The sequence below is a fragment of the Pongo pygmaeus genome, chromosome 11, assembly GCF_028885625.2.
Source record: "Pongo pygmaeus isolate AG05252 chromosome 11, NHGRI_mPonPyg2-v2.0_pri, whole genome shotgun sequence".
In the NCBI taxonomy this organism is placed as follows: Eukaryota; Metazoa; Chordata; class Mammalia; order Primates; family Hominidae; genus Pongo; species Pongo pygmaeus.
Window position 1 is genome coordinate 14,306,918 of NC_072384.2, and position 26,001 is coordinate 14,332,918.

The following is a 26,001-nucleotide window of genomic DNA, read 5'->3' on the forward strand; positions in this document are numbered from 1 at the left end:
GTTTGAAAACGTTTACATTTTTAAATCACATCCAAAAAAACCCTCAAAAATGTCTATGCCTTCTGACATGTTAATAGAGATGCTCCTCAACTTACAAATGGGGTTACCTCCCAATAAACCCATCATAAGTTGAAAACATCATAGTCAAAATGCATTTAATACACCTAACCTACCAAACATCATAGCTTAGCATAGCCTACCTTCAGCTGCTCAGAGCACTAACACTAGTCTGCAGCTGGGAAAATCAACTAACACAGAGCCTACTATAATCAAGTGTTGAAGATCTCACGTAACTGAATGAGTACTATACTGAGAGTGAAAAACAGAATGGGGGTAGGAGTACCTGAAGTACGGTTTCTACTAAATGTACATTGTTTTCACACCATCGTAAAGTCAAAAAATCATTAAGTCAAACCATCCTGAGTTGGGGCCTGTCTGCATATAGAGATATAGTCTATTTGGGGAAAAAAAAAAAAAAAAGAACTAGATTCTAGGCCGGGCGCAGTGGCTCACACCTGTAATCCCAGCACTTTGGGAGGTCAAGGCAGATGGATCACCTGAGATCATGAGTTTGAGACCAGCCTGGCCAACATGGTGAAACCATCTCTACTAAAAATACAAAGTTAGCCAGGGGTGGTGGCACATGCTACTACTTGGGAGGCTGAGGCAGGAGAATTGCTTGAACCCAGGAGGCGGAGGTTGCAGTGAGCCGAGATCATGACATTGCACTCCAGCCTGGGCAACAAGAGTGAAACTCCATCTCAAAAAAAAAAAAGAAAAAAAAAGAAACATATTCTAATGCATATTCAATAAGAACAAAAAGGAAAATGATTAAGATGTTCAAAGAAGTAGCTACAATAGCAAAAAAAAAAAAAAAAAAAGAAAGAGAGGGTAAAAAAACAGCCAATACTGGAAGGTTTAGTAATACATCACCCAATATGATAATAGACAATTACTAAAAATACTTATAAGTATTACATAGCACTTGGAATTCAATACATATAATTTAAAAACAAGACTAGAAATACAATGCATGATTATAAGGAGAAAATATTTTATATGGAGGAAGTACAGGAGGTCCTCAAATAACACTGTTTCATTTAATGTAGTTTCATTATAACATTGATAAGAAGAAAAGAATGGATTCCCCTCTGGGGCACCGCCTGTGTGGAGTGTGAAGGTTTTTTCCACGTTTGCATGGTTTTCTTGGGATAGTTCAGTTCCTTCCCATCCCAAAGATGTGCCCCTTAGGTGAATCGGCATGTCTAAACTGTCCCAGTTGGAGTGAGAGGGGGTGTGGGTGAGCATGCCCTGCAATGAGATAGCATCCTATCCATGGTGGATTCCCACCTTAAGCCCTGAGCTGCTGGGAGAGGGTCCAGCCACCCATGGCCATGAACTGAAATAACTAGGTAATTATCTTACTTGTCTTTATTAATCTTACATGTATGTATAGCTCACATTAATTTCAATGGTTAATATTAGAAGTGGTGATGTTTTTGTGACCAGAAATAAGCCACAGAAACTTAACTCTTGTTTATACCAATTAGTCTACCAAAAAATTGGTTTCATTACATATTGTTTCACTGAAAGTAAGTTTCCAAGAATCTACTGTTGATGTTAAGTGAGGACTTACTGTAATTCAAACAAAAGTATTTGTGCTAGGCTCACAAGACAATGGACAAATATTTAATGTCATAATTACTTATTATTATTTTTTGAGACGGAGTCTCGTTCTGTCACCCAGACTGGAGTTCAGTGACGCGATGTGGGCAAGCTCCGCCTCCGGGTTCATGCCATTCTCCTGCCTCGCCTCCCGAGTAGCTGGGACTACAGGTGCCTGCCACCATGCCCAGCTAATTTTTTTGTATTTTTAGTAGAGATGGGGTTTCACTGTGTTAGCCAGGATGGTCTCAATCTCCTGACCTCGTGATCCACCCACCTCAGCCTCCCAAAGTGCTGGGATTACAGGCGTGAGCCACCGTGCCCGGCCTACTTATTATCATTTTAACGGTTTTCAACTTGACAAGAAAAAAAGTCAAGCAAAGCAGGATCCTCCAAAGTCTGTGCTAGTTGAGTGAATGTGCCTCAGATTCCCAGAATAGAGGAGTATGAGATTTCTCTATTTCTACTCCAGAACCCATTTTAAGTGCTAAATGCATCAAAAGCCAAAGCAACCACCACCAACCACAAGGACACCATCTAAGATTGTAACCTGGAGGCCTCCTTGACTTCTCTGGGCACCACTATTAGTGACCCACCTTTCTGGTACCAGCTCGTCTCCCACTGCCTCTGCGCTGAGACACCATGCTAGTTTTGCACACAGCCCCGGACTACTCCTCCTCCTGCAAACCCCCACATTCCTGTCTCTCCTGAGCTCAGCCTCTGGCTCCAGCCCACCCACCTGTGCAACCTGCACTATGGTGCTGTGCCCACTGTGCCTGCCCAGCCTCACTTCACAGGGGCCATCGGCCACAGCTCTGCCCTCCCAACACTCACTGCAGCCCCAGCAGTGGCCAGCATTGTCCCACACCTCCACCCTGTCGACCCCCTTGCCCAGGAGACCTGGACATGATACCCCTACACCAGTTACTCATGCCTGCCAAGTGTTTCATGTGAGGTGAAGAATAGAAAGAACAGACTCCAAGCCCAGAATAAATACAAGCCCTTCCAGGCCTCTACTCCACTGTGAAACAGAACATCACCTCAGTAGTGACAACTTTCCAAGGACGTCACCAGGAGAACAGCTGAAAGGTCACCTCTCATCCCTTAAAATAGGCCTCTTACTTTGGTTGCTTCTTAATGTAAGTGAATCCCAATAAGTACAAAATTCTCTGAGAACTAATCCAGACACAAAAGCCAAGTTCTAAAAATCAAGCCTACTCTAGCTTTGCAGAGCAGTATGAAACTACCAAAGGCTTTCTTAAAGCGTAGTAACAGAGTGATTTGTAGTCTACAACCAGAAAACATAGCTCACTTAACCTTAAACTGAAAAATAAAAATGTTTACAGGTCTCTCTGGTCTACTCAGCAAATGAAGAGAAATGAGGAATGAAAGGCCGGCGTGAGTTACCTGCATATGGGTACTGGTAGGGCACGGCATACGCCTGTCCATTCGCAGCGTAGACAACTTGAGTTCCTGGCGGGTACGCACCACCATATGGCCCATAGCCATAAGCCTGCTGAAAAGAAAGAGGCCCATTAGAAATACAATTGTGAAACCTCTGGTAATGTATTAAAATTGTGGTCTCCAGGTTGCAATCAATAAAATTCAACAGTTAATTAAAAAAACAAAACAAAACATGAAACAGTGTGGTTAGGCCCCCCGTTTTAAAATTACTAAAAAACAAACAAAAGCTACAATTGGAGCCCACTTTCAGGCTACAGAATGAAGGCAGAAAAACACAACAAAAGAAGAGAACTGGACTTGCATGAGATTTGGATTTCAATTCAGCTGTGCTGTTAACCTAACCTTCAGTAAGTCACCTGGGCCTTCCTTTGCCCATCTGTAAAATGGTAAGGTTGGACCAGGTGACAATGAGAGTCACCAAAACTACTATTCTGCAGGCAAAGGCAGCCTAGAAGCAGAATGCTCTCTGGCCCAAGTTCAGCAATTCCAGGCACAATACGGAAGATGAGGGTGCCCTGAGGTGTGGTACCTGGGCAGGTGACTGCAGGTGACTGATGGTTTTCTGGCTGCACACACCTATGAAAAGACATGGCGAGAAACATGCAGCAGACCCGCCTCCACTGGCAGTGAATGACCACTATGTGCTGAGAAATACTGAAATCAAAGACTGGCCTTCTTTGCATACTCACAGGTGAGAGGAGATCAGACATACTTGCACAATTAATATCGTTCTGTGACAAGTGCTCTGATAAGGGAGAACAGAGGTGTAGCCAGGCAAACGTGTGTGTAGATCTAAACCTGTTATCTTACAAAAGCAGGAGACAAGACTCCCACTTCTAGAAGATGGAGTAGACATTCTTTCCTGTAGTCCTCCTGCTAAGTACAACTACAATTTCTGGTCATTATATACAAAGCAAACACAAGAAGACTGAAGAGTGAGGAGAAGACAGACAGGCGAGGAACTTTAGCATCTGAGGGAGGACCTGGGTTTCCTTTTTGCTTCACACATCCCAAACTGGATAATGGGGAAGGTGGCAAGCTGGAAGTGCCAATCAGTGCAGATCAAAAAGACCCGGAGAAGAGCTGCTCTCTTTAACAAAGAACCTAAGAAGGAAAGGGGCAACCTAGCAAGACAGAACATTTTATACAATAACCTCTCTACTCCAGGGAACCACCACAGAAAAGCCTTCAGCTTCACATCAGCAAAGGCAAAGTGTGAAGAGCCTGAATTTCCATGCTCAGCAGGCCAAATAGCAAGGCACCGCCGGGCCCTCGGAACACCGTCAAATAAGACTGAGTTGGGGGCTGAGAATTTCTTCCCTGCCAGATGGAAACAAAACACCCCCATCCTGCTCGGTGGTGTCCATGGAGACCATGTGGGGAGCCAGAACCCCACCCCCACCCAGCAGAAATAAGGTGTCCTCCCTATTCCACTGAGATGGGATCAGCAGAGACCAAGTGGGGAGTGAGTCCTTCCAGGACCTCTCAGTGGCAACCGTGGTGTCAGTGGAGGCTATGGGGGAAGCAATAAGAGCCTTTCCTCTTCTCAGACAGGGTGGGCTCAGTGGAGATCTAGTGAGAACCTAAATTCACAACCCCCTCTGCAGTGACAAGAAACTTGGCCCATGGGTATCAACGGAGGCTCAAGGTGAGCCTGGACTTCCACCTCTACCTGGCAGCAATAAAGCAGCTCCCCAGAAGGAGGTCTGCTAAAACATGAGATTTAAATAAGATTCAGAGTCTTACAGTACTTAAAATGTCCAGCTTTTGATCAAAAGCCATTCATCATACCAAGAACCAGGAAGACCTCAACTAAATGAGAAAAGACAACAACAAAACACACTAACACAAAGATGACAAAGATTTTTAAAGCAGCTATCATAAAAACCTTTCAACAAGCAATTATGAACACACTTGAAATAAATAAAAAATATAAAATATCTACCATAAAACACAAAAATCTCAGTAAAAAGTATATAAAGACATACATTCAATTTTTTATATATCAAGATATAAAGAATAACCAAATAAAAATTTCAGAACTAATAAATACAATAACCAATTTTTAAAGTTCAATGAATGGGCCCAACAACATAATGGAGATGACAAAGGAAAGAATCCATAAACATGAATATAAAGGATAGAAATTACCCAATCAGAACACAACAGAGGAACAATAGATTGAAGTAAAAAAAAAAAAAAATGAGCATCTCTGGGACACATGAGACTAACAGGGATGTTATCAAAGTGCCAGAAGGAGAGTAGAAGGAGGCTGAGGTTGGAAAAGCACTCAAGAATAATGATTTAAAATTTCCCAAATTTAGCAAAAACCCAAGCCTATATATTCAAGAAGCTGAATGAATACCAAACAGGATAATCCCAAAGAAATCTACACAAATACACATTATAGTCAAACTTTTGAAAACCAAAGTCCACAGAGCAAGCAGAAGGAAAGAAAAGAGTAGAATCAATGAATTGAGAGACAGAAAAAGTGAATAAAATGAAAAGCTATTTCTTTGAAACTATTCATAAAATTAATAAAACCTTTAGTAAACTGTCAAAAAGAGCAAAGACAAATTACCAGTATCAGGAATGAATGAACTGCAGGATTTTTACTATAGACTCTGCAGACATCACAAGGATAATAAGAAAACACTATAAAGAACTCTACACACATAACTCAGACAACTTATAAGAAAAGGAACAATTCCACAAAAACTACAAACTGTCAAAACCTACTCCATACAAACTAGAGAATTTGAGTAGACCAGTCACTAATAAGAAAGCTGTATCTGCGGTGGACCCGGAAGAAAGGTCATGTGAGGACACAGGGAGGAGGTGGCCATGTGCAAGCGCAGGAGGGGCCTCAGGAGAACCAATGCTGCCCAGCACCTTGATCTTGGGCTTTCAGCCTCCAGAACTGTGACAAACAGATGTGTGTTGGTTAAGCCAAAAAAAGGAAAAAGAGGCCGGGCACAGTGGCTTACGCCTGTAATCCCAGCACTCTGGGAGGCCGAGGTGGGCGGATCACGAGGTCAGGAGATCGAGACCATCCTAACTAACACGGTGAAACTCCGTCTCTACTAAAAATACAAAAAAATTAGCCGGGCGTGGTGGCAGGTGGCGGTAGTCCCAGCTACTCGGGAGGCTGAGGCAGGAGAACGGCGTGAACATGGGAGGCGGAGCTTGCAGTGAGCCGGGATCGCGCCACTGCACTCCAGCCTGGGCGACAGAGCAAGACTCCAACTCAAAACAAAAAAAAAGAAAAAAGAAAAAAGATTTTGTCACTTAAAATCTCCCAAAAAAGAAATATCCAGGCCCTGAGAGTTTCACTGGAGATTTCTACCAAATTTTAAAGAAGAATTAACGCCAATTCTACACAATTTCTCCCAGAAAAGAAAAGAGCAGAAAACACTTTCCAATTTATTCTATAAGGTCAGTATTGCCTTAATAAAACAAAGTACAAAAAAAGAAAACTATAGACCAATATCCCTCATAAATATAGATGCAAAAATCCTTAAAAAATATTAGCAAATTGAATTCAGCAATAAATAAAAAGAATCATACACCATGACCAAGGAGGCTTTATTCCAGCGACTGCAAGGCTGGTTCAGTATGTGAAAACCAAACACTATAATCCACCATATTAGCAGGCTAAAAAGAAAAGAAAAACCTCATGATCATATTAATTACTGTAGAAAAAGTATTTAACAAAATCACTTTGGGAGGCCCAGGCAGGAGGATCGTTTGAGGCCAGGAGTTCAACACCACCCTGGGCAACAGAACAAGACCCTGTCTCTACAAAAATAACAATAATAATAATTTTACAGCCATGGTGGCTCAGGAGGCTGAGGCAAGAGGACTGCCTCAGCCCAGGAATTCCAGGCTGAAGTGAACTAATGATAGTACCACTGCACTCCATCCTGGACAAGAGAGAGAGACCTCATCTCTCAGGGGGTCGGGGGACAGGAGAGGAGAGGAGGAGAGGGGATGGCAGGAGGGAAAGGAGAGAGAGAGGGAGGGAGGGAGGGAGGAGGCAGGAAGACAGGCAGGCAGGCAGGCAGGCAGGCAGGCAGGCAACTGACACCCAGTCATGATAAACACTCCTGGAAACTAGAAAAAAGGGAATTCCTAAACCTGATAAAGAATATAAAAAACCTCCAGCTAACAGCATACTTAATGAATGCATTAAATACTAAATATATGCATGTGTAAAACTAAATACTAAATTCAATACTAATTAAATACTGAATTAAACAGTACATTCATAATAAATGAAAGCATACTTAAAACTGAATACACTGGCCAGGCACGGTGGCTCACGCCTATAATCCCAGCACTCTGGGAGGCCAAGGTGGGCAGATCACAAGGTCAGGAGATCGAGACCATCCTGGCTAACATGGTGAAACCCTGTCTCTACTAAAAAAAAAAAAAAAAAAAAAAAAAGTTAGCCGGGCATGGTGGCAGGTGCCTGTAGTCCCAGCTACTTGAGAGGGTGAGGCAGAATGGCGTGAACCTGGGAGGCAGAGCTTGCAGTGAGCCGAGATCTTGCCACTGCACTCCAGAGCCTGGGTGACAGAGCAAGACTTCATCTCAAAAAAAAAAAACACTGAATACATCCCCACTAAAATCAGGAACAAGGCAAGGATGTCTTCTCTTACTACTGCTAGTCAACATAATATTTGAAGGTCTAACCAAGGCAACAAGGCAAGGTAAGGAAACAGAAGTCATAAAGGTTATAAAGAAAACAGATTCCTATTTGTAGATGACATGATTGCCTATGTAGTATATCCTAAAGAATCTACAGAAAAAGGAACTAGAGTAAGTGAGCTTAGAAAGTTTACAGGCGCCGACCAGGCACCGTGGCTCATGCCTGTAATCCCAGCACTTTGGAAGGCCGAGGCAGGTGGATCACCTGTGGTCAGGAGTTCGAGACTAGCCTGGCCATCATGGTGAAACCTCATCTCTACTAAAAATACAAAAAACTAGTGTGGTGGCGCGTGCCTGTAATCCCGGCTACTCGGAAGGCTGAGGCAGGAGAATCGCTTGAACCCAGGAGGCGGAGGGTGCAGTCAGCCAAGGTTGCGCCACTGCACTCCAGCCTGGGCAATAAGAGAGAAACTCTGTCTCAAAAGAAAAAGTTTACAGGCTGCAATATCAACCTACAAAAATCAACTCTATTTCCCTATACTGGCAATAAACAAAGGAAACTAAAACTAAAAATGTAATACCATAAGCAATCACTAAAAAAACTGAAACACTTGTAAATCTAACAAAACATTTATGGGATTTTTATACTGAAAACCTCAAAATGCTGATGAAAAAAATCAAAGAGGATCTAAATACACATGCAGTCCATGTTTATAACTGGAAGATTCAACATTCAATAGAGATGTCATTATTCTCCAAATAAATATGACACAGGTTTAAGGCAATTCCTGCAAAAGCCTTACAAGATTTCATTGTAGATATAAACAAATTTATTCTAATGTATATGGAAAGCTAATGGAACCAGAATAGCTAAAACATTTCCAAAAAGGAACGAAGAGGGTGTTGATCAGTCCACCCAGTTCCAAGACTTTTTACATAACTACAATAATTAAAACTGTGTGGGATCAAAGGAAGGTAACAACACAGAACAATGGAGCAGACCACAGACCTCAGAAAGAGATACACTCAACAGAGCCCTGAAAGAGACATCTATCTTATAAAAAATTAATTCAAAATTAATACAGACTAATTATAAAACCTAACACTATAAAACTTTCAGAAAATAATGTAGGAGAAAATCTTAAGAAACTTGGGCTAGGTTTGTCATGTTGTTTTAAACTGACAGCAAAAGCACAACCTAGAAGAGGAAAAGCCAATAAATCAGCTCACGTCTGTAATCCTAGCTCTTTGGGAGGCTGAGGGCAGGAGAACCGCTTGAACCCGGGAGGCGGAGGTTGCAGTGAGCCAAGATTGCGCCACTGCACTCCAGTATAGGCAACAAAAGCAAAACTTCATCTCAAAAGGGCCGGGCGCAGTGGCTGACACCTGTAATCCCAGCACTTTGGGAGGCCGAGGCGAGCAGATCATGAGGTCAGGAGATCGCGACCATCCTGGCTAACACGGTGAAACCCCGTCTCTACTAAAAATACAAAAAATTAGCTGGGCGTGGTGGCGGGCGCCTGTAGTCCCAGCTACTTGGGAGGTTGAGGCTGGAGAATGGCGTGAACCCAGGAGGCGAAGCTTGTAGTGAGCCGAGATCGCGCCACTGCACTCCAGCCTGGGCGACAGAGATTCCGTCTCAAAAAAAAAAAAAAAAGAAAAGAAAAGAAAACTGGGCAAAAGACATGAAGAGACATTTCACTGAAGAAAATATAAAGATGGCAAATAAACACATGAACAGATGGTCAATATCACTATTAGGGAAATGCAAAAATCACACCACAATGAGATATCACTACAGACATCAGAAGAGCTAAAATAAAAAAGTGACAACAGCAACTGCTGGTAAGGATGCAGAGAAACTGAATTATTCACATATTGCTGATGGGAAAGTAAAAAGTCACTGGAAAGTAGTTTTTCAGTTCTGTTAAGAACTAAACATAGATTTACCACACATATGACCCAGCAATTGCACATTTGGGCACTTATCTCAGAGAAAGCTAACTTCATGCCTGCACCACAACCTGCACACAAGTGTTCATATTAGGTTTGCTGGTAACAGCCAAAAGCTGGAAGCAACCAAAATGTCCCTCAATATAAAATGTGGTACATCCATCCCGTGGAATAAGACTCAGCAATAAGGCCGGTTGCGGTGGCTCACACCTGTAATCCCAGCACTTTGGGAGGCCAAGGTGGGCGGATCATGAGGTCAGGAGATCGAGACCACGGTGAAACCCCGTCTCTACTAAAAATACAAAAAATTAGCCAGGTGCAGGCGTGGTGGTGGGCGCCTGTAGTCCCAGCTACTCAGGAGGCTGAGGCAGGAGAACGGTGTGAACTCAGGAGGCAGAGCTTGCAGTGAGCCGAGATTATGCCACTGCACTCCAGCCCGGGCGACAGAGCAAGACTCCATCTCAAAAAACAAACAAACAAACAAACAAACAACAAAAAAAAAACACTCAGCAATAAAAAGGATTACTGACAAAGAGCAACTTGGACAGATCTCAAGGGCAAATGCTGAGTGAAAAATGTTAAACTCACAAGACCACATGCTATATGATTTCATTTATACAACATTGTTGAAATGATAAAACTATGGAGCTGGAGAACAGTTCAGTGACTGACAGGGTTTAGGGAAGCAGAGGGATAGCATGACTATAAAAGGGTGTCACAGCAGGAAGATTTTGTGAAGAATTCTTTATCTTGATTGAGGTGGCAGCTACACAATCTACACGTATGAGAAAATGACACAGGATTAGTCTTAAATACCATACCAATTCCAAATTCCTGGGTTTAATTTGATCTAATATTAACAACTGGGGAAAACACGTAAAAAGCACATGAGACTCTCAATGCTATCTTTGCAACTTCTTGTGAATCTATAATTATTTCAAAATTCAATTTTTTTAAAAAGCCGCGTGTTCCACACAAGACTTACATACGTACCACTAGCTCAGTCAGCACCCCAACAAGAGGACATCCCAAGGTATTTGACATGATTTTTTAAGGTTATTTTCCCTAAAATATATCATTTTTTTCTGACTGTAAGGAGAATTCAAATAATTCATTCCATATAAACTACAGATCATCAAAATCTCATTACCCAAAGCAACTAACATTAACATGATGCATTTTTAGATCTATCTTAAAAATGTGTTACACATTAATACAGCATATTACAATGTGCTGAACTATATAAAACAGTTGCTTTATTTCATGAAAACAAAAGTTGACAAGAAATCATCTGTTTTAAGAAGAAAAGGTTTAGAGTACATTTCTAATTTCATTTAAAAAACAAAACAAAGCAGGACAGCAGCAGAGACCCCAAGCTTCCCTCACCTGGAGGCTCAGGGTTCTCCCTACCTCAGGGGCTGGTGCAGCATAGGCCGTGTATGGTGGAGGCGAGGAAACCATGGATGTCTCATCAGTCATGACTGCAGAGCCCACATACGCCTGCGGGAGACAGGAGAGGGTGAGGGCGGGACAGCTTCCCAGCAGCTGTGTGCTTGATGCTGTACATTGTCCCTTTTATTTAGCAAATTAAAAATTTTAAAAAACAAAAAGATATATAGCTCTCTGCAAAACAGGAAAAACTCCCCCGGTCCATTGGGGGCCCCCAGCCCTATTCTGGTGTTTTCTAAATGCAGGAGCAAAGTGGTCCTTACTCAGCCCCTAACAGGATTACAGCTCTCACAGCCAGGAAGGCACTCAGAGGCCCCACTGTTACCCAATGCCTTTTAGAAGATGTTACATCAGGCTAGGCGCAATGGCTCACATCTGTAATCCCAACACTTTGGGGAGGCTGAGTGAGAGGATCGCTAGAGCCCAGGAGTTCCAAGGCCAGCCTAGGCAACAGAGGGAGAGCCCATCTCTACAAAAAACAAGAAATTAACTGGGCATGGTGCTTATGGCCCCAGCTACTCAGAAGGCTAAGTCTCAAGAATCGCTCGAGCCCAGGAGCTCAAGACTGCAGTGAGCCAAGATCAAGTCACTGCACTCCAGCCCAGGTAACAAGGCGAGACTCTGTCTCCAAAAAAATAAAGATGTTACAGCACCTCAACAGTCCTTTATTCACAAACAAAAACCCTACAATCTAAAATGTATCAAGAGATATGTCCTATACGTAGTCTGTTTTTCACCTTAAAAAACAAAATTCTTTATTAAATTACTCCCCAGTATAATTTAAAGAAAAACATGTTAGCTCTTTAAAAAAAAAAAAAAAAAAAAAAGTGGCCAGGCGCAATGGCTCATGCCTGTAATCACAGCATTTTGGGAGGCCAAGGCGGGCAGATCACTAGGTCAGGAGTTGAGACCAGCCTGACCAACGTGGTGAAACCCCATCTCTACTAAAAATACAAAAATTAGCTGGGTGTGGTGGCACGTGCCTGTAATCCCAGCTATTCAGGAGACTGAGGCAGGAGAACTGCTTGAACCCAGGAGGCAGAGGTTGCAGTGAGCCGAGATCACTCCACTGCACTCCGGCCTGGGCGACAGAGCCAGACTATCTCAAAAAAAAAAAAAAAAATCCACACAAAGAATCATTTGGGGAGCTTGCCCTTAACTGTATGGATTGTTAATACTAATTTTACCCCAAAAAAAGGATTTTCATGAAGAAAAGGTAACTGCGGCTGTAGAGTAAGCTTAGAATGAAGTTGTTGTGTGCTAACAAAGGAAGAGAACACTGACGCTATTAGGATATTAAGGCTTTTACTTTCTTCTCCCACATGCACACATTCTTCTGTAAGCTTGATCCACCTTCTTCTTTTCTTACAGAAATAAAGGAGGGAAAAATCCCATCTAAAGAATAAAAACTCTGACCAGAGTAACACTCCCTTGATCACTGATAGATAAAGACGGCATTACGAGGCTCTACAAATGAGGTTCACTGTCTCAGTGACCTCCTAAGGCCAGAAACAGGACGAGAGACAAGTACAAGTCACAAAAATGTTTGTTTCACAAGGCTGAGCTCCCATGCATGAAAAGGACCCTGCGGTTCTTTCTAAGCCTTTACTGCAAACCACAGCAGAATTCAAAGTGTTGCAGAACTTTGAGAAATACAAGCATTTCTAGAAAGCAACACTGGAACAAGCATGCCTGTGTGAGCAGGGTGCCTCCTGCCAAAACGTTTGGCAAACCCAGCTTGCTCACTGTTGGCAAAAGGCGCCCTGCACAGCACTACCTGCCCATTCGTGGCCAGATGGCCAAGAAACTCGTTTTCCCCATTCTCCAATTGTTACATAAGACCATGTGAAAACATTACTGGTGGCCGGGTGTGGTGGCTCATGCCTGTAATCCCAGCACTTTGAAAGGCGAAAGTGGGAGGATCACTTGAGCCCAGAAGTTCAATACCAGCATGGGTAATATAGTGAGACTTCGTCTCTACGAAAAAATTTTTTTAAATACGCTGGGCATGGTAGCATGGGCCTATAGTCCCAGCTACTGGGAAGGGAAGGCTGAGGTGGGAGGACCACTTGAGCCCAGGAGGTAGAGGCTGCAGTGAGCTGAGACAGCGCCACTGCGCTCAAGCCTGAGTGAAAGAGTGACACCTTGTCAAAAAAAAAAAGAGAAATTATTGGTGATTGCCAATAATTTAGCAACTTACTGTGTTTGTCCTAGAATCTTGGAGTGTAAATTTCCAGGCCCTGGAGAAAAGAAAAAGGGTACTTTATTTAAGGCAATCCAACATTGCAATGATTCTGAAACCTGGGTTGGCATCAGAATCCTGAAAAGATCTGTTTAAAAAACAGGTCTTCAGGCTTTGCCCCAAACCACTTGAGACATGCAATAGGAATATATATTTTTAAAAATTACATCCATAATAGATACAAAATATTTAAAATATAATCTATACTATACTTTTTACTTTACTTTTTAATAAATGTGAAATGTACTGCCACTTGCTTTGTCAGTTCATGGCATACACACAGATCTATTTCCTTTTTACCAGCTATATAATATTCCACAATATGAGTAAAAAATTTAGATTAGCAATTTTTCAACATTAAAAAGAATGCTGGGGACTGGATGTAGTGCCTCATGCCTGTAATCCCAGCACTATGGGAGGCCAAGGCAGGGGGATCACTTGAGCCAAGGAGTTCAAGACCAGCCTGGGCAACATAGTGAAATCCTAGCTCTACAAAAAATACAAACATTAGCCGGGTAAGGTGGCGCATGCCTGTAGTCCCAGCTACTTGGGAGGCTGAGGTGGGAGAATAGCTTGCGCCTGGGAGGTCGAGGCTGTAGTGAGCCAAGATCACACCACTGCACTCTAGCCTGGATGATAGAGAGGGGCTCTATCTCAAGAAAAAAAAAAAGACGAAAAGAATGCTATTAACATCCCTATTACCCTTGCACTCTTATGTAAACATCTCCATAAGGCAAATTCCAAAGACTGAAAATGCCACATCAAAGGATAAAAACATAATTTATTTCAGCAGGTATTGCCAAAATGCCCTGCAAAATGATTCTAACAATCTCTATACCTACCAACTTTCCACTATATTGTCAAAAAAACTAGATATCTGAATCTTAAGTATCACAAGAGCTTTCTTAATTCATAGGCAAAAAGCAGTCTCTCACGCCTGTAATCCCAGCACTTTGGGAGGTCGAGGTAGGTGATCACCTGAGGTCAGGAGTTCGAGACCAGCCTGGCCAACATGGTAAAACCAAGCTTCTACTAAAAACACAAAATTAGCTGGGCATGGTGGCACATGCCTGTAATTCCAGCTACTCCAGAGGCTGAAGCAGAAGTGCTTGAACCCGGGAGGCAGAGGTTGCAATGAGCGGAGATTATACCATTGCACTCTAGCCTGGGCAACAAGAGCACAACTCCATCTCAAAAAACAAAAAAGTGTCCTCTTGTGCACTCCCTCATTCCTTTACCCCTTACTTTTCTTACTGAACCTATCCCTCTTATCTTCATCAATTCCTTTTATGTTTTATTCTCATTTTACTATCTCCCTGAGTTGAAAGATTCATTCATTTATTTTCAAGTGTTCTGGTTTCTTTTTTTTTTTTTTTTGAGATGGAGTCTCACTCTGTCGTCCAGGCTGCAGTACAGTGGCGTGATCTTGGCTCACTGCAACCTCCACCTCCCAGGTTCACACCATTCTCCTGCCTCAGCCTCCCAAGTAGCTGGGATTACAGGTGCCTGCCACCACGCCCGGCTAATTTTTATATTTTTAGTAGAGACAAGGTTTCACCATGTTGGCCAGGCTGGTCTCGAACTCCTGACCTCAGGTGATCCATCCGCCTTGACCTCCCAAAGTGCTGGGATTACAAGCTTGAGCCACCACACCCAGCCCAAGTGTTCTAGCTTTCTAAGGAATGCAGTTAAGTTGTAAAATTCCCCAACTGATTTTGTATGTGGCATACCATTGCCATTCACTTTGCTAAAGGGTATCATACTGGATTATTCATATATCTTATATAGATTTTGTTGTCATGTCAGGTGGAAGAGTCTAGTATGGACTTTGGCCTGCAAATTCAGTTTGATTATTTCAGAACATTTTTCTTGCCTTGAATTTCTAATTATCTCTTTTGGGTTGTATACTTTATGGACATCAATAATCTTTCTGAACTTTTTTCAGTCTAACATATCTCTGATCTTTTCATCTTTTTCCCCTCACTGAGAGTATCTCCAGTCTTTTCCTCCATGCCAATGATTCACTTTTCATTTGGGGTTGTATGCAAGGAAGACCACTTTCATCAGATTATAATGTGAATGGCACCCTCTTGACAGCGACAGAACTTCTAGGTTACAGACACAAAAGAGCAGAAAAGAAACATAAATCTCTGCCCTCACACAGCATATATTCTAATGAAAGCAGATGATGAACAAGATAAATAGTTGATAGATGGTGAGTGTGTATGGAGACAGGGAGATATAATTTTAAATATGGTGGCCAGGAAAGCATTCCTGAAGACTCTGTTTCTGTTCCTTGGGTTTTATTTTCCTCCACCCTAGGAGCTTTTCCTGAGGCTTGCATTTTCCTTTTCTTATTTTTCCTTCATGGTATATCTGCATAGTTGCCAAGCCACTTCTTTACATCCTGCTCACGTTTAACATGGGAAGTGATATCTAAAACTGCTGTTTGCTCTCATAAAGTATGAGTTATTTCTCCTTGACACCCTTCCTACCTAATCTGGTATCAACTGGTAATTCCACCCTGTTCCACCTCAGTCCAGCCCAGCAACAGTTTGATGGCTAGGTGTTACCCTCACAATCAACATCCTGTAATCTGAGGGCACAGGGCTAGAAGGAAATTTCTTCTGAGACCAAGTAAGTCTTTTCTGAAAAATATGGGTCCTACACTCTCTTCTGAGCATATTCCTTTGAATGTCCCATGCTAGGGTTCACTTCACCAGCCAGAAAATTACCCAACTCCTGTGAGCTTCAGTGCCTTTCACTGCCCTGCAATGATGAGTCCTGGGAGAACCGTCCAGCCTCTGCTGAGGCCCCAAGGACATCACATTCTCAAGGATTTTTTCCTTAGCTTTTCCAAAAAGTCACTTACACTTAATCAGCATCACTCCAGATTACAGGGTAATACTGAAAATTTGCAAGATTTAATTAACTCATCTTGTTACTGCTTCTGGGATTCAGGTAGGATTGAAGAACATCTCAGTAGAATCATCTTATTTCTTTCTTTAACTGTAGTTTGTGCTTGAGATCAAACTTCTTTATTTGGTTGCACCATTGAAATGTTTTCCCCTCAGGGAAGATGATCTAATCCATTTCACCATCTTTCTCAAAAGTCTCTATTATGGGTTGAATTGTGTCCTCATGAAAAAGATATGAATAAATCCTAATCCCCAGTACCCTCAAATGGGACCTTATGTGGATATAGGATATTTGCATATGGAATCAAATTAAGATAAGGTCATAGTGAATTAAGGTGGGTGCTTAATCCATTATGATTGGTGTCCTTTATAAGAAAAGAGAATTCTGAACACAGACACAACAGAAGAAGGCCATGTGACAACAGAGGCAGACACCGGAGTGATGTGGCTGCCAACCAAGGAACACCAAGGACTACCAGCAACCACCAGAAGCTAGGAAGAGGCAAGAAAGGATCCTACTCAGCATCTCAGAGAGAACAAGGATATGCTGACGCACTGACTCCAGACTTCCAGCCTCCAGAACTATGAGACAATGAATTTCTGCCATTTCCGTCACTCAGTATTCAGCAATTTGTGACAGCAGCCCTAGGAACTGACAGTTTCCTTACTCTTTACTTTCTTGCTTTTCTGGTCATTTTATTTCAACTATGCCCGTTACCCACTGTGAATCTAATAATGAAAGAGAGCATGATGAGACTGCTATTCCTTTCTGCCATTTTCACCACAATGGGATCGGCCCAGGCAGTCTCAGAGAGGCAGAAACTAGAATTGGAAAAGCGACTCTTGCATTTCTCTCACACATCCACTGAGTCCCTTATTCTGACGCCTGAAAGAAAACTCCACTCCCATTCTTTTCATTTTTTGGTAATCAGAAGTTAAAATAGAAAATACTTTTTAAATTAAACACATAAGAAAGCAAAACTTACAAGCAATCATCTGTGCTTTCTGCACAAAGACTAATTGTTTTCCCATCTCGACAAACAATCTGGAGCATGCAGTCTTTTGACTTTCCATCCGGGGGCTGAATATCTATGAAAAATAAGCAGAATAAAGGAACTTTTTTCAGGATTTCTTCTTACATTTTCTAAGAACTACCAGCTCAGAGAAGCAAAGGACTAGACAATAAATCAAGTGCTACATCTATGAAAGAACCCTCTGCCTTTCCAGGAATGCAGAAAGAACACAGCTAGGCTGACTGACAAGACCAGCTTCCAAGATGACGTCCACAAAATATATTCGGCTCACTGCAACCTCTGACTCCTGGGTTCAAGCAATTCTCTACCTCGGTCTCCTGAGTAGCTAGATTACAGGTGCCTGCCACCACACCTGGCTAATTTTTTTGTATTTTTAGTAGAGTTGGGGTTTCACCATCTTGGTCAGGGTGGTCTTGAACTCCTGACCTCGTGATCCACCCACCTCAGCCTCCCAAAGTACTGGGATTACAGGCATGAGCCACCATGCCTGGCCGACATCCCTTTTAAGCAATTGATTGGCGTCACCATCAAACAGAAGCCAGTTTCTGAGTACAAAATCAACACAGTCTAGGGTGGCCTGTGCTTCTTGAGGTTCCCAGCGCTCTGGTTCCCTCTCCACCAGAAGAGACGTGGACTGAGAAAACTGATTTGTCCTGACCATGTGGTTCACAATCTAAGTGCCTGGGGCCCCACTGTGGTCGCCCCTCTGAGATGGAGCCCTTCTTCAATCTGTTAATGAAAGCAGAACAGGGAAGGAAGAGGACCCAGCTCCCACCAAGACAGAGGAAGAGCAGAAGACAGAAGTTGGCCAAGACAAGCCAGCTTACCCCGACATTCCTGCCCCGTGCGGATGTTGATGCAGTCCACTGGCATGTGGACCTTATCCTCGATATTCTGCCGAGTCTGGTCATCATAATAGATCAGGTGACCATCCGACCACAGATCAAACCAGTTCTTCTTCCAGCGCTTCAAAATAGTACCTAGAAAAAAAAAAAAAGTACAGTTGTTTTTTTTTTTTAGAGACAGTCTTATTATTTCGCCCAAGTTGGAATGCAGGGGCTATTCTCAAATATGATCATAGCTCACTGCAGCCTTGAACTCCTGGGCTCAAGCAATCCTCCCATTTCAGCCTCCCGTTTAGCCGCAACTACAGGCACATGCCACCATGCTCAGCTTTCCAAATTTAGAAATCTGAAAGGTTGGCTTTGCGCCAAAAGAGCAAGGACATAATCCTCTAATTCACAGCAGTAACAAAAAGAACTCTTCCCCGGCCCCTTAATTACACCTGTATAGAATTACCCAAAGCAGTCCCTCATAATGAAAGGGAAAGCAGAGCACAGGGCCTGCCCACTGGTGCTTTAACAGGCTGCATGCAGCACACACTGTCAACAGAGAATGCTGCCAACCAACTTAGAAGTTCCAACACTTTCTGGTTAGGGTTTTTTTCAAAAAAGCTTGCTTTTCAGCAAATGAAACATACCTAACATTTAATTCCTCATACAGTACTAAACTTTAAACCTCTCAAACTTTTCAACTTTCTAAATTTGCTAGATTGATCAGAAAATGCTGGACTGTGAAGTCTCTATATGCAAATAAAAATAATACTTTTCTCTTTTGAAAAAACACATTTTGGCCAGGCACGGTGGCTCACGTGTGTAAACCCAGCACTTTGGGAGGCCGAGGGGGATAGATCACTTGAGGCGAGGAGTTCGAGACCAGCCTGGCCAAGATGGTAAAATCCCAACTCTACTAAAAATACAAAAAATCAGCTGGGCGTGGTGGCTCGTGCCTGTAATCCCAGCTACTAGGGAGGCTGAGGCAGGAGAATCGCTTGAACGCGGGAGGTGGAGGTTGCAGTCAGCCGAGATCGCACCACTGTCCTCCAACCTGGGGGACAGAGCAAGACTCTGTCTCAGAAAAAAAAAAACAACACGGTTTTTTTCTTTGTCCTTAAGAGCTTTCACAGATACTCTTTCCTACCATTTCCCACAGAAGCCCACAGTGTGGAAGGCTCCCCCTTCCTGATGCATACACTGGATAAATGAGCACAGCAGGATATAGACCAGGCCCTGCCTGGCCTCCCATGCTGTGCACATCCTACTACCTCAGGTATTTCTGTCAGCTTGAGCAAATTCAGCCTTTCATTTGTGATCTTGGACCAGGTATTTAACTTTATAAAACAGTAATTTCCTTGACTGCATGAAGGGAAAACCCCTGCAGTGGATTTAAAGTTGTAGCTCCGGTCATCTCTTTACCTTCCTCACATCCATTCACTGCCCACTACACCTTCTGTTCCTGTACACCTCACCCCGTTCTTGGCCAACACACACAATCCCATTTCATGTACTTCCCTTTATGTTGCCGTGCCTGCAACTGGTGTCAACCAGATATGTGTCATTCGGCTTTCCTGCCAGTATCAGGCACTCTCCTCACCAGGAGGGGTGTCCACTGCACTTGCCTAACTGACCACTAAGTGATACCCAAGCATCCACTTGATTGACTACCTGAGCTGTGCAGAAACTACCAAATAGGCTGGGCGCAATGGCTCATATCTGTAATCCCAGCACTTTGGGAGGCTGAAGTAGAAGGAGCACCTGAGCCCAGGAGTTTGAGACCAGCCTGGGCTACATAGCAAGATCCCGTCTCTACAAAGAGAAAAATAGCCAGACATGCTAACACAGGCCAGCAGTCCCAGCTACTTGGGAGTCTGAGGCAGGAGGACCACCTGAACCTGGAAGATCAAGGCTGCAGTGAGCAGTCATCATGCCACTGCACTCCAGCCTAGGCAACAGAGCAAGACCCTGTCTTAAAAAGAAAAAAAAAAAGCTGGGCACGGTGGCTCATGCCTGTAATCCCAGCACTTTGGGAGGCCGAGGGTGGCGGACCATGAGGTCAGAAGTTCAAGAGCAGCACAGCCAACATGGTGAAATCCCATCTCTACTAAAGATACAAAAATTAGCCTGGCATGGTGGCGCACACCTGTAATCCCAGCTACTTGGGAGGCTGAGGCAGAAAAATCGCTTGAAGCCAGGAGGCAGAGGTTGCAGTAAGTTGAGATCATGCCATTGCACTCCAGCCTGGGTGACAAAGCAAGACTCTGACTGAAACAAACAAAAAGCCCTACTAAATAGAGCCACAGAAACACAGAGACAGGCGGAACCACCGGGTCAGGGAGCTCTGCCCAAGTATCTCACCTGCCATCAAAGCCCTGGCTGCAGACTCCCAAGTCAGGCTGTCCTCCAGAGGCCAGGACTGGGTCCCAACAGTGTATGTGGCAATGGCAGGAAAAGAAGTCCTGAGGCTGGCTTTGCCTACATTTGACCACATTACATGTGTATCTCTGCTGCTCTACAACCCCGTGAATGTAATATATCACCTCGTTCTACTGGCATTGATACTTCTACTTTCAGGAAAGAAGGAAAATTAACCCATACACATGGGGATGGGGTTATATGCAGAGTAAGTCGTCTGAATACACACTTCTGAAACACCCATGGACCAGAACACTGGAAAAGTCTATGTGACTTATTTAAAGTACATCTATTTTGTGTACATCACCATGCTAGGCGTGATGGGGAGCACAAAATTGTCAAAAGGGTCACTGATCACTATGTTGACAGAGCACTTACTTCGAGTTGTGGTGGAAAAGGGAAAGCTTGCCCTCAAACAAGGGTGTGGCAAAGGACATCCAAAGGGCCAGCAAAGGAAGGCATACCCTCAAGGTCTGAGCAAGGGTCCCCATGTCCCTTGACCATGGGGCGGTTGAGACCACAAAACCCAAGACTAAGAAACTTGGGCTAGACTCCAACAAGCCAAGACTTTCTTTGTGAAGCTAACATTACGACACCTCTGTTTATTCTAAGACTACAGGACCAACAGACAAGGGGACATACGGTTCAGCTCCAGGTTGGGAACATGCAACTAGTCACAGACACACAGGCTGAAGACCGGTCTCCGGGTGCATATAATGTCAGTGTTGAAATCACACAGTCTGACTTTGAATGTAGGTTTGTCACCCATAGTTTACACTTAGACAAGTACCTAACCTCACTGAATCTCAATTTCTTCAACTGGAAATAATACCACTTACCTCTCATACAGCTGTTGTGAGAATTAAGAATATATACATAAAATCTATTTAACAGGAACACAAACAATTCATAAACAATAGTTTTTATAAACCATCTCAGGTATGCCATCAATTCTCACTGGTAGACTCGACTTTAGCTAAATTTCTGAAAGTAACCCTCATAGATAAACTCAAGTCCCTGAACAATCAATGGTATGTGATACAGCTCAGTTTTGACTAGAACCATAAATGACATGGTAGTCACTTTTCCCTTAACTTCACTCTTTCTAGTATAGCAGAATATTCTGCTTGCTCTTTTTTTAATAAATAAGACTGGTTCTTCCCACTTTAAAACACAGTATGAGGCTGGGCGCGGTGGCTCACGCCTGTAATCCCAGCACTTTGCCTGTAATCCCAGCACTTTGGGAGGCCGAGGCGGGCAGATCACCTGAGGTCAGGAGTTCGAGACCAGGCTCAACATGGAGAAACTCCGTCTCTACTAAAAATACAAAATTAGCTGGGTGTGGTGGCGTGTGCCTGTAATCCCAGCTACTCGGGAGGCTGAGGCAGGAGAATTACTTGAACCTGGGAGGCGGAGGTTGCAGTGAGCCAAGATCGCGCCCGGGCAACAAGAGCGAAACTCCATCTCAAAAAAAAATAAATAAATAAATAAAAATAAAACACAGTATGAATCCCACCTGGAGTGACAGCCTCAGAGATAAGCAGAGCGTATGAAAGATAGGTTTGCAAAGATAAGCCTAGGAAAGTGGATCTCAATCCCATAGAAAAAGAACTGAGTCTCTTCTCTAGGCCTTTTGGAGACACAAAAGTTTTGGTTTTAGATGAACTCATTACCTCAGATCAATTCTTCTGCCACATAACTACAAAGACTCCAATATTTGAGAATCTGAGTCACGGCTCAATCCCCAGATAAGACAGGCAGAGAGACCAGCACCTCTGTTCCAGTATTTCAGCTGGGCTCAGTTAGATCCAGGCAGTCCCAGATCCATCATTAATAATAAAGCACACAGCTGGGCACGGTGGCTCATGCTTGTAATCTCAACACTGTGGGAGCTGAGGTGGGCAGATCACCTGAGGTCGGGAGTTTGAGACCAGCCTGGCCAACATGCAGAAACCCCTTCTCTACTAAAAATACAAAATTAGCAGGGCATGGTGGCATGTGCCTGTGATCCCAGCTACTTGGGAAGCTGAGGCAGGAGAATCACTTGAACCCGGGAAGCGGAGACTGCGGTGAGCCGAGATCGCGCCATTGCACTCCACAACAAGAGTGAAACTCCGTCTCAAAAAAATAAATAAATAAAATAAAATAAATAAAAATAAAAAAAAAAAAGCACACTAGTGAGGAGAGTGAAAGCAGCAGGGACTGCCATTGTTTCCTGGTTCCTGTCAACTCAGCAACCAGGGAGGAGCTCCGTGGTGTGCAAGACAGTTCACAGAGATCTAGGAATGTCCAAGGGGAAACTCAAGGCCACAAGCACTCATAAAACTTTGTTATTTGCTTTTAAACATGATCAACTTTAAGCAAACAGAAATAGAGATTGCCCTTCGGCAATGCCGATCGCAGGCCGCACATCCTGTACTCACTCTGTCGCAGCAACCAGCCACTCTTCACAAACGCCATCTCTTCACCTACAGAACAAAAACAGGCAGGTTCAAAATCATACCCAGAAAGAGAATGGCCTGTCCGGCCCGAGTCTCTATCCTTATCCCCTTCAGCATCAGCTGAGGAAGGGCCCAAGGCCATTTTAGCTCAGTGAATCTCTGGCATTTAACAAATACCTCCTCAGTGGGGTTCATGTGCCCCGCACTCTGTACCCCCTTCCCTTCCTCCGACGCTCGCCTTCAGCCTCACCACCCCCCAGCCCACCTGACTGAGTCTACCACCACTCAACAAACATAAAGCAGCCCCAGGGACACAGGATTTAGCTCTGTCAAGGACATGGGGGATTCTCGTGGCCTGCTGGAGCCCTGAGGTGCCTACATTTGGCGTTCCCAGTGGGGTCCACATGGCCCAGGCAGGGGTGCTGCACTGGTGTCAGCAGTGAGTGACATGGAGTGGCCAGGTCAGGGCAAAAAAAAAAAGTCATCAAGAAAAAGGTTCATAAAGTCAACTCCAGAAAAATTTTAATCTTCTGTATGGAAAAAAAGTTAAATGAGACTTTAAAAGTGATAAATTAGAAGAAACAGTCACGGCTGGGCACGGTGGCTCAGGCCGAGGAGGGTGGATCACCTGAGGTCAGGAATTCGAGACCAGCCTGGCCAACATGGTGAAACCTCATCTCTACTAAAAATACAAAAATTGGCCGGGCGCAACAGCTCTTGCCTGTAATCCCAGCACTTTGGGAGGCCGAGGCGGGCGGATCAGGAGGTCAGGAGTTTGAGACCAGCCTGACCAACATGGTGAAACCCCGTCTCTACTAAAAATACAAAAATTAGCCGGGTGTGGTGGTGCATGCCTGTAATCCCAACTACTCAGGAGGCTGAGGTAGGAGAATCGCTTGAACCCAGGAGGCGGAGGATGCGGTGAGCAGAGATTGCACCACTGCACTCCAGCCTGGGCGACAGAGTGAGACACTCCGTCTCCAAAAAAAAAAAAAAAAAAAAAAAAAAAAAAAAAAAGGAGAAGAAATATTCACAACCATATGGCAGCAAGGAGCTTATTTCCTTCACTTACAAAGTTCACACATATCATACAGAAAAGGCAATAATTTAGCAGTTCACAGAAAAAAGAACACACAGGACCAACAAACTCGTAAAAAGACACTGAATTTCCCACTCAATTCAACAGATACAATTCCAACTGTACAGTTAACTACTGTGTACCTATCAGGTGGGCACAAATGAAAACCTCCAAGACGCCCGGCAAGGAGAAAGCACAATGGCAGAAAGAAAACTGCTGCAACCTTTCCAAAGGAAAATTTGACAAAATCTATCGAAACTTTAATAGTTCATATACTTTGCCCCAGCAATCTCACCATGACGAGGAATTTGCCTCACTGAGATATGTGCAGAGGTTCACCAACACAGATATATAAACACTCGCTGCAACATCACATATACTGCAGAAGCATGCCAACATGCCCCACGACGGAGGACTGCTGAGTGGGTACCTCCACACAGGACAGATCACCAGGCAGGCAAGGCGGAGCAGCATGTGCTGCAGGCTGCCTCCTGGGAGGAATCCTAAAACCTGTGAAAGATGTGTCTCTGGAAACAAAATGAGGTGATTCTGTGTGTGTCACAGAACAAAGAGGGTGACTGGTCCCATTACCCCTTCCTGTACTGTTTGGAATAGTTAACAATTTGCATGCTTTTTTTTTTTTTTTGAGATGGATTCTTGCTGCGATGCCCAGGCTGGAGTGCAGTGGCGCGATCTCAGCTCACTGCAACCTCCGCCCTCCAGGTTCAAACAATTTTCCTGTCTCAGCCTCCCCGAGTAGCTGGGACTACAGGAGCATGCCACCACGCCTGACTGATTTTTGTATTTTTAGCAAAGACGGGGTTTCATCATATTGGTCAGGCTGGTCTCGAACTCCTGACCTCAGGTGATCCACCTGCCTCGGCCTCCCAAGTGCTGGGATTACAGGCATGAGCCACCGCACCCAGCCCATTTTATTTTTTGAAATCAATAGTTATTATCTGGAAGCTGAGACTATGGGCCACTTTTGTTTTCTGCATTAGCTTTTTTTCTTTTTTTTTTTTGAGACGGAGTCTTGCTCTGTTGCCCAGGCTGGAGTTCAGTGGCGCCATCTCGGCTCACTGCAAGCTCTGCCTCCTGGGTTCAAGCCATTCTCCTCCCTCAGCCTCCCGAGTAGCTGGGACTACAGGTGCCCGCCACCACGCCCGGCTAATTTTTTCTTGTATTTTCAGTAGAGATGGAGTTTCACCGTGTTAGCCAGGATGGTCTCAATCTCCTCACCTCGTGACCTGCCCACCTCGGTCTCCCAAAGTGCTGAGATTACAGGCATGAGCCACCGTGCCTAGCCCTGCTTTAGCTTTTTTAGGTATTTCTTTAAGGCACTAACGTTTGTAAGGTTAGCAAAAGCCCAAATGGGCACCTCAGAAGAACAAATGAGTCTCTAACGTAGCTCCTTCCCCATATCTAAGCATGGCTGACTTCTCATCTTTCTCCAAACCTTTAAAAAGAGTGCCACAAGCCTCAGTCACCCCATACTCCAGCATCTCCACAATCATGCACACTGAAGCTTCTTGCTCTCTTTGCAGTTTTTTTCAATTCATGCTATCTGTCCTTACCAAGAAAGGAAATATTTTTCATTTTTTCCCCAATCTTTCTCTACCACATTTAGGTTCTCAAACATACAATCCCCAGCAAACAAAAGGCAGTCTCCCTGTCTCTCAGATGATGTGAACAGGGAAGCACACTGCTGCTCACTGTGCTGGCAGCCACCTTCTGACCATGAGGAACCAGCTGGGGGCAGCTGACCCAGAGACAGCAGAGCTCACACTGCTGAGCCACTGACTTCACCGACCCCAAAACCCACCCTTACCCAAGACTTTCTACTAAGCAGAATGATG

At 43.9% G+C, this 26,001-nt stretch overlaps 1 protein-coding gene across 7 annotated transcripts in view; it reads right to left on the reverse strand.

Moving 5' to 3' along the window:
• Positions 1 to 26,001, reverse strand: part of PLEKHB2 (pleckstrin homology domain containing B2) — a 49,552-nt gene that overhangs the window by 6,448 nt on the left and 17,103 nt on the right. For 2 of the 7 annotated variants that reach the window (XM_054478336.2, XM_063647302.1), the window contains 6 exons: positions 23,050 to 23,094; positions 18,203 to 18,355; positions 17,328 to 17,430; positions 13,382 to 13,421; positions 11,143 to 11,232; positions 3,073 to 3,181 (listed from right to left, as the gene is read on the reverse strand). In XM_054478336.2, coding sequence (XP_054334311.1) covers positions 3,073 to 3,181; positions 11,143 to 11,232; positions 13,382 to 13,421; positions 17,328 to 17,430; positions 18,203 to 18,355; positions 23,050 to 23,086 — 532 coding nt within the window. In that variant the 5' untranslated portion in view covers positions 23,087 to 23,094. Of the gene's footprint in view, positions 1 to 3,072; positions 3,182 to 11,118; positions 11,233 to 13,381; positions 13,422 to 17,327; positions 17,431 to 18,202; positions 18,356 to 23,049; positions 23,095 to 26,001 lie in introns of all 7 variants that reach the window. The other 5 variants (XM_054478337.1, XM_063647303.1, XM_054478332.2 and 2 more) reach the window with 3 other exon arrangements.